The sequence below is a fragment of the Archocentrus centrarchus genome, chromosome 12 (genome assembly GCF_007364275.1).
Source record: "Archocentrus centrarchus isolate MPI-CPG fArcCen1 chromosome 12, fArcCen1, whole genome shotgun sequence".
Taxonomy (NCBI): domain Eukaryota; kingdom Metazoa; phylum Chordata; class Actinopteri; order Cichliformes; family Cichlidae; genus Archocentrus; species Archocentrus centrarchus.
The window spans coordinates 8,043,983-8,057,412 of record NC_044357.1 but is presented as its reverse complement, the minus strand read 5'-3'; the positions used below and the strand labels follow the sequence as shown (position 1 = coordinate 8,057,412).

The 13,430-nt window shown below is 45.1% G+C and overlaps 1 protein-coding gene across 1 annotated transcript; it reads right to left on the bottom strand.

Moving 5' to 3' along the window:
• Nucleotides 1-6,435: 6,435 nt before the first annotated feature.
• Nucleotides 6,436-7,922, bottom strand: rxfp3 (relaxin family peptide receptor 3). Its single transcript, XM_030743117.1, has one exon. It carries the CDS (start codon nt 7,917-7,919, stop codon nt 6,681-6,683), a length of 1,239 nt encoding a protein of 412 aa, XP_030598977.1. The 5' UTR covers nt 7,920-7,922; the 3' UTR covers nt 6,436-6,680.
• Between the last annotated feature and the right edge of the window lie 5,508 nt (nt 7,923-13,430).

Genomic DNA, 13,430 nt, shown 5'->3' with positions numbered 1-13,430 from the left:
ATTTTGATTGACTCATCAAAGCCAATCAAAATTGGTAAAGTCGCCAAACAAGAAGTGAGCTTATACCTCTGCAGCGCTTAAACCTATCAAAACCAAACTTGGTCTGTTCAGGGCAAACCTCACAAAAGTTACCACATTTCTTTTTGGTTTGCAGAAGCATTTGCCCACAACAGTGAATCAAATTTGATGGCAACGTCGCCAAAAAGGAAGTGACTGCTTTTGCCTCTCAAGACCAAACTTCACTGTAGTCTTTTGGACTCCTCCCTGAGGACGCACATGGAATTTGGTGTCATTCCACCTTTGGGTGATGCTGTAATTTACAGAAGTGTGTTTTGCCATATAGCTTGTTGGCAGATCTTAACACCTCTTCCTTGCTATTTTCACAGTTTGTTTCCTAGCAACTGTTGCGTCTCGCTGCTTGGTGCCCTCACTGCTGCTTGCATTTAAATTTTTCATTTCATAAGATTTGGTTTCACTTCAGTTCTTTGTATGTTATAACTCGGATCTTTTCACGGCTGGAAGGTGGACCAACAATAGCAGAAGCAAGAATAGACCACAGACTGGTTGTGCCACATACTTTCTGCACTGTCTCCATTGACAAAAGATGCTCTCGGCAGGTATGGACTGCCAGCATGCTGCCACTGCTGAACAATAATTTCACCATAAAGTGAAGCCAGTGAGAGCACAGGATGCCACAAATTGACACATGACATGATAACAAATACTACAGGGTTGCCTTGGCAACAAGAGCCTAGAAAGTCCACTAGTGAGCAACCATCAGTGACAAAGTGATCCAGTACCAGTCAAAGGTTTGGACCTTCCACATAAGAAACTTGTAAAAGTGCAAATTGTCCTGATAACGCAGGGTCATTGCTCACATTAAAAAGTGTTTGCTTATGTATATTTGTTTGCATCAAAAATGTTAGCTAATGTAGGCTAGTTTACTAGAAAGTATAGGTCTGCTGCCACATCACTAGTTACCAGCCAAGGAGCTGATGTACTTTATTAGCTTCCTGTTCCTATTCTGGTTGAACTGGGCTTCAGTGTTTGTTTACAGTGCAGCAGACCTCAAAACAGCAAGTCAGAAGGATGTAACCTGTCAATGGCCAGCAGCAGCCCACATTCAATTAGAATATTGTTTATAAAGTGATATAAATCAACCTTTTATTGGGTTGTAAAATCTGGTTCACTGTTACATTTACCTTTTGGTGACACAAAGCACAAAGATTGAAAGAGGAGGCTAGAGAGGCTGAGACAGAGAGACTCAACAAAAGTTATCAAACCCATGGTAGCTTCTCTTTGCCTCACATTCATTGGTCATTGAGAACATGTTAACTGATATGGATGGTAGCCTTTAACAGGATTAACATCACTCTAAATATGACTGACATGAATGGATGTTGCCACTGCACTGAAATGACAGGCTACAAATCTGTTCTCCACTCTTGGATTTGGATACCTCATATCCTGTGTTGATCTGCACAATGAAAGGAGGCTTTGTATGAATTTGAAAACTTTAATGTCAAAGAAACTGTATTACCAGTTTGCTTTCTGTCCAGGCGTATGGAGTGGCAGTGTGATTTTTTTTTTTTTTTATGTCTGTGCTGAATAATGCTACTTTAACTGAGAACATATTTCTCCCATATTGGCTTCTCTTCACTGGCTCCCTGTTAAATCTAGAATATAATATAAAATCCTTCTCCTCACATACAAGGTCTTGAATAATCAGGCCCCATCTTATCTCAAAGACCTTATAGTACCATGTCACACCAATAGAGCACTTCACTCTCAGACTGCTGGCTTACTTGTGGTTCCTAGGATACTTAAGAGTAGAATGGGAGGCAGAGCCTTCAGCTTTGAGGACCCTCTTCTGTGGAACCAGCTCCCAGCTTGGATTTGGGAGAGACAGACACCCTCTCTATTTTTAAGATTAGGCTTAAAACTTTCCTTTATGATAGAGCTTATAGTTAGGGCTGGATCAGGTGACCCTGAACCACCCCTTAGTTATGCTGCTATAGGCCTAGGCTGCTGGGGGATTCCCATAATGCACCGTTTCTTTTCATTCTTCTTATTTCCTTTGTTTATACTCCACTCTGTATTTAATCATTAGTTATTATTCATTTCTGGCTCTCTTCCACAGCATGTCTTTTGTCCTGTCTCTTTCCCCTCAGCCCCAACCGGTCGCAGCAGATGACTGCCCCTCCCTGAGCCTGGTTCTGCTGGAGGTTTCTTCCTGTTAAAAGGGAGTTTTTCCTTCACCTTTATGTGGTTGAGAGACTGAAAAAGAGATTGAAACAATGCTGTGAATGTTTCTCCTCTTAATTTGGAAAATCCTGATCAACACAACTGAGCCTCTGTCTCAGGTTTGATCATTTAAGTGGCCATTCCGAATCAGTCAGAGCCGCTACAATAGGTCATTCAACTAATTAGATTGCTTTTGAAGGTAACATTGTAAAAAATTGAATATGCTTGCATGCAGCATACTCCATTAATATTAATTGAAAGGCACTTTATGCATGACATTATGAATGGGGGCTGAGCCCCCCTAAAGGTTTAATCCTAGAATCGCCCCTGGTCGACACCCCTTAACAGTTAAGGGGTGCCCAATACGTCGATCGCAAGAGGAGTGCAGGTAGATCGCATGGAACTCCCAGTGAAGTTGGGGAAAAAAATGTAGATCGCACGGCACCCTACGCATGTGCATTTAACCACGCTAGATTTGCTTTAACCACTTTAACAAGCTGCCGTGTCGCAAAGCTAGCCTCCAGTTTGTTTTAAACAAAACTAATGAAAGGAAAGGCTATAAAAATGAGTTCCGTAGCCGGTCCAAATAAGGCAACAGTGAGTATTAAATTTACAGCTGCAACATTAGAAATCATATCAAATTTTGTCACATTTTGGATTGCCTGTCTATAGTTATGTCCCAATTTCTTAATGCAGTATTTCTGAAACACCCTGAGGTGATTTCTCTAATTTTAACAGACATTTTCTGTGACTCAAGGATGACCTGATTAGATTTTAGTAATCATGATGATTTCCATACAAAACAATGTGAGAATTTTAGCAATAAATATTCATATGGCGATTATGACAAAGTATCACACAAATGTATAAAAGGATCAAACTAAGAGGTAACAAAACTTTATATCAAAGAGTCAAAGGCTACTGTAACATAATGTTCTGCATGAACATTTATGGCCATGATTCAACATCATAACTAAGGAACAGCTGGAAGACACCAACCTGTGTTATGAACAGCAAGATGTTAATAAATTAATGTTCTTTTGAGTATTTAAAGAAAACATTGTTCGTGTTAATTACTGCAAACCCAAGAAGGCTAGAGACAATCTGTAAAATTGTTGTTCACAAATTCAGACTTTTCAAATGATAAATAAAACAGAAAAGCCAAACTCACACCCAGCAGCAACAGCTGTTTTGTTTGTCCATATGTGAATAAAAGGATATTAATTAAAAGAAAAAAAATGTGAAAGGTGAACTTTTAAACACTTTAACAAGAGAGTTTACTTATTTATTGTGTGGGAAAACAACAGCAGAATATGAATTATTTTACAATTTATCAAGACTTCACAGTTGAAAGCTATCTGAAGAAATTATGTGCATAATGAATGAAAACTGACCAGTGTGTGTTGGCCCATTTACATTTTTTTTTACTGGCTCACACTTACATATTCCTCTCTGATCATTGGTTTTTATGTATCTGCTTCTGCCTCCAAACTTTGTACAAAGACACTTTTCTGGTATTAACTGGAAATAAATGAATAATAAACCAACATAAACACCAACATCTCACAGATTTTGGATATGTGTATCCCTAAAATTTGACACTTTAAATGTAAAAATCCATTTCCAAAAACAGATGGGACGCTGTGCAAAATGTAAATAAAATCAGAATGCAATGATTTGCAAATCTCACAAACACATGTTTTATATAGAAAAGATCAAATGTTTGAACTAAGAAAAATGATCTCAAGTAAAATATTTGGTATTTTTGAATTTGATGGTGACGCATCTCAAAAAAGGTGGGAAACAAAAGGCTGAAAAAGTAAGTGGTACTAAAAAGAAACAGCTGGGGGGACATTTTGCAACTAATTATGTTAATTTAGCAACAGGTCAGTAACAGGATTGAGTATAAAAAGAGCACCTTAGGCAGAGTTTCTCATAAGCAAACATGGGGAAAGTTAACCAATCTGCAAAAAACAAACAAACAAACAAACAAACAAAACAAAAACGCATCTGCAAATCACAGAACAGTTCCTGAACTGACCATTTTGGATGTCTCATCATCTACAGCACATAGTATCATCAAATAGATTCAGAGAATCTGGAGAAATCTGTGCACAATGGACAAGGTTGAAAATCAACACTGGATATCCTTCAGTCAGCACTGCATTAACAGCAGGAATGATTCTGTCATGGAAATCACTGCATGGGCTCAGGAACGCTTCCAGAAATCACTGTCTGTGAACACAGTTTGCTGTTTCATCCACAAATCCATATGTGAACATAATCGAGAAAAGCAGCTGTCCTCTCTGAGCCATGATCCTTTAAAATGGACCAAAGCAAAGTGCAAAACTCTTCCATGGAAAATTCAATTCAATTCAACTGAGGCAATTGTGATTTGGTGCTATATAAATAAAATTGAACTGAATTGAATTGAATTGAATTGAACTGAATTGAATTGGCAGCTTGCACATCTGGAAAGGAAACATCAATGCTGAGCGGTATATACAGGTTTCAGAGCAACATATGGTCCCATCCATACACCTTTTTCTCCTTGCATATTTCAGCAACACAACACTAAACCGTTTACTGCTTCTATTATAACAGCATGCCTTCATAGTATAAGAGTCCAGACTCTTATACCAGACACAACTGGGACAACATTCCTCTCCCAGAAGTCCAGCAACTGGTCTCCTCAGTTCCCAGATGTTTATGGACTGTTGCTAAAAGAAGAGGTGATGTTACACAGAGGTAAACATGGGCCTGTCCCAACTTTTTGGGTTTGCATTTTCAGCTGGGATAGGTTCCAGCCCCCCGTGACCCTGAACAGGATAAGCAGAAGATGATGGATGAATGGATGGTGTGTATTTTCATACAGAATTAACTTGAAAAAAAAAAAAATCACTGGAGTCCACAGCAAAAAAGCTTTCCCACGTTATCTAATCATGTTTGGATCAGTGTCTTTTACATCCAGCCCCATGGGAGGAGATATTAGCTCACCTTCTGAGCAATGCATGCGATCACATTTACATTTCTAATCATGATTTTGATTAAAGGCTCTCTTTTTTTTCTTCCATCAAAGGGAATTTTACTTACTTTCCATGTGTTCCATTGATATGTGTGTGTGCACTGTGTTTTCCAGATTAAATACCCACATGAATCATCTCTCTGGTGTACTGATTTAAAACCCAGGTCCTGGAGCCTTTTGGCATTTATTTCTAATTAGATTAGCCTAGGCTAATCTTGTCTGTTGGTTTGCGAGACACCTGTTAGTATTTTTGTTTATTTGCTTTTTTTTTTTTTGCTTTTTGTTTGTTTTTCTTTTCTTTACTCACAGCTTGAACAGACGATAGACTGAAGGTGTATTAACTAAATGAGAGTCTTTAAAACAGGACTGTTTTAAGTGGGTTATTGAATCCTTTTTTTGTTTATTCTGCACACACTGCGTTAGTCGGTCGGAAAGTGGGAAGAGTGAGCCTGTCACTGCTGTTTAACTCTATTTATATTTAGTGAGAACTTTGTTCTCAGTTTATTAAAAGTCACTGATGCCGTCTCAGCAAACGTGAATAAATGACTGCTCGCTCCCATCTGTCGCAGGCAGTCAGTCTGTTGGGTTTGTGTGGGGTGGTGTTTTTAAAGGAGTTATTGTACATTTGGTCACTCTCATCTTGGCATGTAATGTATACATGTACATTTTAAATCTGAAATAATAGTTTGTAATTAGGTCACTTTCAAACGCACATTTTATTCATTCATCATATTGCAAAATCCAGCAAATTAAAAATGAATTTAAGTTGTTTAAAAAAAAATCTGTTAAACTAATTAAAAGGAAATTCTGCAACAGTAACAAATGTATTTAAAAATGTGAATTGTCTGCTGCACATACTTACAACATATGACCTCTCCTCCAGATACATTAATCAAACTTATCCTCTCACAATCCCACAGACCAAAACATCATCCCACGCAACCCTCTGCTGTGGAAGCTTTTTCCCTCCAGATGCAGCCGACAATCAGCGCAGGTCTGTGAAACATATTCACTGTAACATGACGCCTGACATTATAGTGGCATTTAACAACTAAATGTCATTCAAGATAAGGACCGAGCAAAGATAAGCGAGCGTCTCGCAATTTGGTGATGCACTTTACTTGCGCATTTAATATGTTTGGACACCTTATTAAAGTACGCACATAAGTGAAATTTACTGCAGTAAGTTGGTTTTAAAATCTCAAACACGATGAGGCCAAAGTAGCATTTCTGTGGACAAGCATGAGTCATAAGCGATCACCGACGGGTATTCTTCAGTTTGACGCTTTCCTTCTTCCAACTTGAACGGCTACACGAGCCTTTGACAGCTGTGAGGCAAAAAGAGGCTTAATTTCAATGTGTATGAATACAACATCACAGAGGATATAAAACACGTCCGCCGAAGCTCAGATTAAGTGCTGTTTTGGGGCAGGTCTCGTCTGTCATTGTAAATCACTGCCCCCGGAGGGTAGAACACCACCGCGGGCTCTTCGGGCGCGCAGACGGGGACCAGGACCTGCCCTTGCCCGTCCGCCTCCGGCTTTGTAGTGGCTGTGATCGGTCTTAAAGTGGTCAGAGTCGACGATGTCATCCGCCAGAAGAGTTTTTTCAGCGCTTTTCTGAACTCCCGCCTCATCAGGCAGTACAGGATGGGATTCAGGCAGCTGTTGGAGTGTGCCAAGCACACGGACACAGGAAACACGTACTCTTGCATGGTGTAGTACTCGTAACTGAAGTGAACCGCGTTGAGTTTTACGAGGATGCCCCAGGCTGTCAGCGCTTGGTTGGGCAGCCAGCAGAGGAAAAAGGACAAGACCACGATGGTGACAGACTTTGTGACTTTGGCGCGTCGCTTGGCGCTCGAAGTGTGGATGTTTTTGGAGGTGATAAAGCGCAAAAGGAGCAGGTAGCAGGCTGAGATGATGCCCAGAGGCACCACAAAGCCGAGCAACACTTTCTGAGAGTGATAGAGCGCAAACCAAAACTGCGCGGATCCGTTGGTTTCCGGGAATTTGACGAGGCACAGGTCCTCACTGGAAACTGTCACTGTAGTGGAGAAAACGGCGTGGGGCAGAGCGGCGAAGACGGCGGAAACCCAGATGAATATGGTGATGCACCGCGCTGAGCAGCAGTGAGCCCGCCGCCGCCTGCCTTTGAGGGCAGACGCGAGGGACCAGTACCTCGCCACGCTCATAGCAGTCAGAAAAAAAACGCTGGCGTACATGTTCATAGCTGTCACATAGGAAACTATCTTGCACATAGATTTACCGAAAAGCCAAGTAAAGTCCAGCGCGTTTTCCACCGCCCAAAAGGGCAGAGTCAGAACGAACTGGAAGTCAGTCAGCGCCAAACTAGTTACGAAAAGGTTGATGGAGGATTTTTTCCACACATGTTTAGACTTCATTAAGTATAAGACCAGCAGGTTTCCGACCAGACCCAGCGCGCAAACAAGAGAGTAAATGACTGAGATAATAATCCTAACAACAGCGGCTCCATCTCCTACAGTTTCAGTTTTCTGAGAGCCTGACAGGTGGAGGTAGTCCTCATATGAGCTGTTGGTAGTGTTGAAAACATAGCTCAAGTTAAAGGACGCGGCATAGAGAATCCCTGCTGAGCCTTCATAAGCAGTGTCGATAAATTCGCCAGACATTTTAACTTTTATCCTCACGGATGTTTAAGTCATTACATCCAAATGTTTCGCGTCATGGAAAGAAATGGTTTGGATTTAGCTCCATGCGCAGATTTTCTGCGAAATAAAGCAAAAATAGCCAAAGATGTTACTGTGTGCCAAGGTGACAGAGTTCTTCACGAGGTTGTTGTGTTGCTCTGAGATTTTGTCAGTGCGCCTCATCTCTCCAAGCAGCCTCCTGACGTAGCGCGCGTGTAACGTGGCGCTTTCTTTGGTTTTGGTCCTTGATGCAGACACCACAAAGGAGTTGGTGGTGGGGGTGTGGGGATTTGTTCCACGGATATCACACGAAATTCAGTTCATGACATAAATGAATTAAAAAAAAAATGGAAATGCCATTTTTGGTAAAAAAAAAAAAAAAGGTTCAGATTATAGACTTCCCCCACATCACAGTCTCTCTATATCACACACACACACACACACACACACACACAGACACACACACACATGTATTGTGTGTATCATGTATCATGTATCATGTATTGTTAACCACTAAATAGCTTTCACGATTTCTCGAAAGCAGTGTCGAGGCAGCCCTCCATTGCTTTTAATTATGGATTCTTTCTACTGGTTCCACATCAAACTGCCTTATGTCCAGTAATCTGAACGTTCATCTGTGTTTTCAAAGGGTCACCTGCCTTAAGACACATGCATACTTTAAATGTTATTACACTGCTATAACACAAAATGGCATGGTGGAAGTACCCAAAGAGTGCAAATGGGGCATAAAAGTGAGGTCCACTAGTCTATCCATGCAACCTGACCACAGTGTGAAAACAACAAAATGCTGTCACCACAGGAACAGTGAGTAAACCAGTGGGATTAAACCACCACAGCTCACAAATGCACAGTTATGTCTGAACCAGGGTTATAATAGTTTTGGATTTTACATTATAGTTTAGTTTTAGTTAGTTTTTACTTTTTTTTCCTCTAATTCAGTTAGTTTTAATTAGTTTTCAGAGTGGTTTTGCTCGTTTTTATTAGTTTTTATTTTTGGTTTTATGCTTAGTTTTAGTTAGTTTCAGTATTAGTTTTAGTATTTTCATACTTAATCAGGTACGCTTTAAAGATACCCTTTAAAGAAATAAATTCAGCAACCAACTGTTCACAGACAGCAGAACTACATGCTAAATGTGTGTAATATTAAGGACACACATGAACATCAACAGGGAGAAACTGCTAACAATATGAACTCCAAAACTCGATAAATTCTACAATAAACTCCCAATAAAGTTCAGCCTCAGTGCAGCAGATTAACAACAGCTACATGTGGTGTTTGACAAAAACAAACTCCTTGAAGGAGTCAAAGCTCAAAACCAGCTGCATCCTGATGTTCTCTCCACCTGATGCTGCTTCTGTTTTGGAGCTAGCTTGGTTAGATGCTCGCTGATTAGACTTGCAGGGTCTTTGCGGCCTATGTAGCCTACGGAAGTGTCCGACCTCATGTCCGCATTCATGCATGTATAGCTGGAATGCGTGTGTTAATTACCTTGTGGTTGTGTGCTGGGGGTTTTTTGGTCCTTGCTCTTTGTGCTCAGTTTTTAGGGTGCAAACATATTTGTCCCTGTTTTTTCACTTTCTTCATTTCTTCACGTCCATTCCCATAATTTCAGCAGCTCCCTCCAGGAATTTGCTGACATTTGTGAGTCCTTATATTGATGCTTTTGTGGTGGCCACATATATGCACATTTCACACCAGAATGCCCCAAGCTCTTATTGCGAAGAGAGAGACCGGAATAGATCTGGAAAAGGCGGGAGAGAGAGGCCTGGGATAAAAGGGCTTGACTCCTCCTTTTGCAGGAGTTATATTTGGAGTTCTAGTTTGTCGTGAGTTTACGGAATAAAGCTGAGACTACATACCTGCTCGTGTCTCCTTCCACCGACTCCTACATTGGTGACCCCGACTAAAGAACATGTCTGCTGACGACAGCTCAACGGCCGCGGCCGCTGTTTCCTCACCAGCCGCCGCCGTTTCCTCACCAGCCGCCGCCGTTTCTCCCGCTATTTTTGCGGCCACGGTCAAGCTCCCGGAGTTCTGGCAGCACGATCCAGAGCCTTGGTTCCAGCATGTGGAGGCCCAGTTTCACCTCCGCGGGATCACCTCAGACGACACCAAGTATTACCATGTCGTCGCGGCGCTGGACTCTGCTTCTACCCGCCGGCTGATGGGACTGCTCCGGGACCCGCCGCCTGCTAACAAGTATGGAGCGCTGAAGGAGAACCTGCTGCGGATTTATCAGCTTTCAGACGAAGAGCGGGCTGATCGCCTGTTGTCCCTGAATGGCTTGGGAGATGGTAAACCCTCCGAGCTGATGGAGCACATGCTGGCTCTGCTCGGCCCGGGCGACGCTTCGTTTCTCTTTACGCATCTGTTCCTGCGCCAGCTCCCCCCTCCCGTGCGCACCGCGCTAGCCAGCTCCGCTCTGATACGGGCCAAGGATTACCGCGGGCTAGCTGAAGAGGCGGACAAGATTTTGCTGGCATCCAGGCATTCCGGTGTGCATGCACTTTTACCGAGTGCGGCTCTACAAGGGACGGAGACTAGAGAAGCTGGTGCTGTGGCCGCCGTCGCAGAGCGCCGGAGGAAGGAGAGCGTGCTCTGCTTCTATCATCGCCGGTTCGGAGTGAAGGCGAAGCGCTGCATTCCGCCGTGTACCTTCCAGCACCAGGGAAACGAGAGGGCCAGTGCTCACTAGCAGCTGTGTGTGCTGGCAGCTCGGACAAGCTGCTCTTCATTGAGGACACTGCTTCGGGACGCCGTCTGCTTGTGGACTCGGGTGCTCAGCGTAGCATCATGCCGGCTTCACCTGCGGACGCCTTGGGACAATGTCACGGACCCCTGCTGGACGCGGCGAACGGTACCCCCATTCGCACATATGGATCGAGGTTGGTGACTGTGTGTTTCAAGGGACGTCAGTTTAACTGGGACTTTGTGATAGCGTCTGTGTCAGTACCTATACTCGGCGCTGATTTCTTGTGTGCTTTCAGGTTGTTGGTCGATGTAGCTAATAGGTGCTTGATAGATGCTGTGTCTTTTGATACCTACCCCTGTACACTTGGTAGTCCTGGCCCCCTGCCCCTCGCTAACATGCTTGCCACAGGTGATGAGTACCAGCGTTTGCTTGCCGAGTTTCCCACCCTCACGGTTCCCACCTTCTCTGCAGCTGTAGCTAAACATGGTGTGGAGCATTACATTACCACTGTGGGTCCGCCGGTTTTTGCGCGTGCACGCCGTCTCGATGCCGCGAAGTTAGTGATAGCCAGGGAGGAGTTTGCAAACATGGAGCGCCTTGGTACTGTGCGCCGCTCAAACAGCCCGTGGGCGTCCCCGTTGCATATGGTCCCTAAAGCTGACGGTGGGTGGCGCCCTTGTGGGGATTTTAGGCGCCTTAATAATGCGACGACTAATGACAGGTACCCGGTTCCCCACATTCAAGATTTTTCGGTTCATCTTGCGGGGGCAACTATTTTTTCAAAGGTGGATTTGGTGAGGGGATACCATCAGGTTCCTGTCCATCCGCGTGATGTGCCCAAGACCGCGGTTATCACTCCTTTTGGCCTTTTCGAGTTTTTGCGAATGCCCTTCGGTCTGAAGGGCGCGGCACAGACGTTTCAGCGCCTCATGGACTCCGTTTTGCGTGGTATGCCATTTTTGTTCGTCTATCTGGATGACGTACTGGTTGCCAGCCCTTCCGCTGCGGAGCATTCAGTGCACCTCCGCCAGTTGTTTGAGCGTCTCAGTGAGCACGGTTTGATTGTGAATCCAGCTAAATGCCAGTTCGGTCTGCCGGCCATAGAGTTTTTGGGACACCTCGTTTCGCCCCAAGGGGCGTTTCCCCTGCCCGCTAAGGTGGAGGCGGTTTCTGCTTTTCCGCGCCCTTCCTCAGTGAAGCCCCTGCAGGAGTTTTTGGGGATGGTGAACTTTTATAACCGTTTCATCCCCCGGGCTGCTCACCTCATGCACCCTCTGTACAATGCACTTAAGGGCAAGAAAGGCAACCAAGAGATAGAGTGGACACCTGAGCGGGTGCAGGCGTTTGACAGTGCCAAAGCTGCTCTTGCCAACGCTGCCCTGCTGGCCCACCCGTCTCCCGAGGCGCCTGTTGCCCTTACTACCGATGCCTCCGATTTTGCAGTCGGGGCCGTGTGCGAACAATGGGTGGGTGGTGCTTGGCAGCCCCTCGCCTTTTTTAGCAGGAAGCTTCGGGATGCGGAGAGAAAGTACAGTACGTTTGACAGGGAGCTCCTTGCCCTTTTTCTCGCGACGCGTCATTTCCGGTTCCTGCTTGAGGGCCGTGACTTTACCGCTTTTGTAGACCACAAACCTCTCACATTTGCCATGGCTAAGGTTTCAGAACCATGGACTGCACGGCAGCAACGGCAGCTTTCTGCTATTTCAGAGTTTACCACTGACATTCAACACGTCGCCGGCAAGTGTAATCGGGTGGCTGACTGTCTGTCCAGGGCGCAGGTTAGTTCTGTGCATTTGGGAGTGGACTACGCTGCCATGGCTGCCGACCAACTTACGGATACGGAGATTCAGGCTTTTAAGGTGGCCGAGTCCAGTTTGCGTTTGGAAGATGTCTCATTTCAGGATAGTGGCGTAACCCTACTTTGCGACGTCTCATTGGGCAGGCCTCGCCCCTTGGTTCCTGCTTGCTGGCGTCGGCGGGTTTTTGAGGCAGTTCATTCTCTTTCGCACCCAGGAGTTAAAGCCTCAGTTAAGTTGGTAGGGGCCAAGTTTGTGTGGCCCGGCCTCCGGAAAGAGGTCAGGGCGTGGGCTTCCTCATGTGTTGCTTGTCAGCGCGCCAAAGTGCAACGACACACCAAATCCCCTCTGGAGCACTTTCCCATACCCCAGAGAAGGTTCGAACATGTCCATGTAGACCTGGTAGGTCCATTTCCCCCTTCCCGGGGTTTCACCCATCTCCTGACAATGGTGGACAGGACGACTCGGTGGCCTGAAGCAGTTCCTTTGGCGTCAACCACCTCAGCAGATGTTGCTCGTGCGTTTGTCTCCTCCTGGGTATCTCGGTTTGGCGTACCGCTTGACTTGACATCTGACAGGGGTCCTCAGTTCACGTCTGAGCTGTGGACTGCTGTGGCGGAGAACCTTGGCGTCAGACTCCATCGCACTACCGCGTACCACCCGCAGGCCAATGGCGTTTGCGAGAGGTTCCACCGTACCATGAAGGCTGCCTTACGGGCTGTGCTGGTGGACAGCAGCTGGGTTGACCGCCTTCCTTGGGTCCTGCTGGGCCTGCGTGCGACACCTAAGGAGGACCTGCAGTCTTCTTCAGCCGAGCTGGTCCTGGGCCAGCCTTTGAGGGTTCCAGGGGAATTCCTTCCTGGTGCATCTGCTTCGGGGGCCGACAAAAGGAGCGGGCCGGTTTTCCCGGGGAATGATAGGTTTTTGGCCCCAGTAGCGGCGCATCACTGCCTTCCACAGTCATATGTGCCAAGGGACCTGAT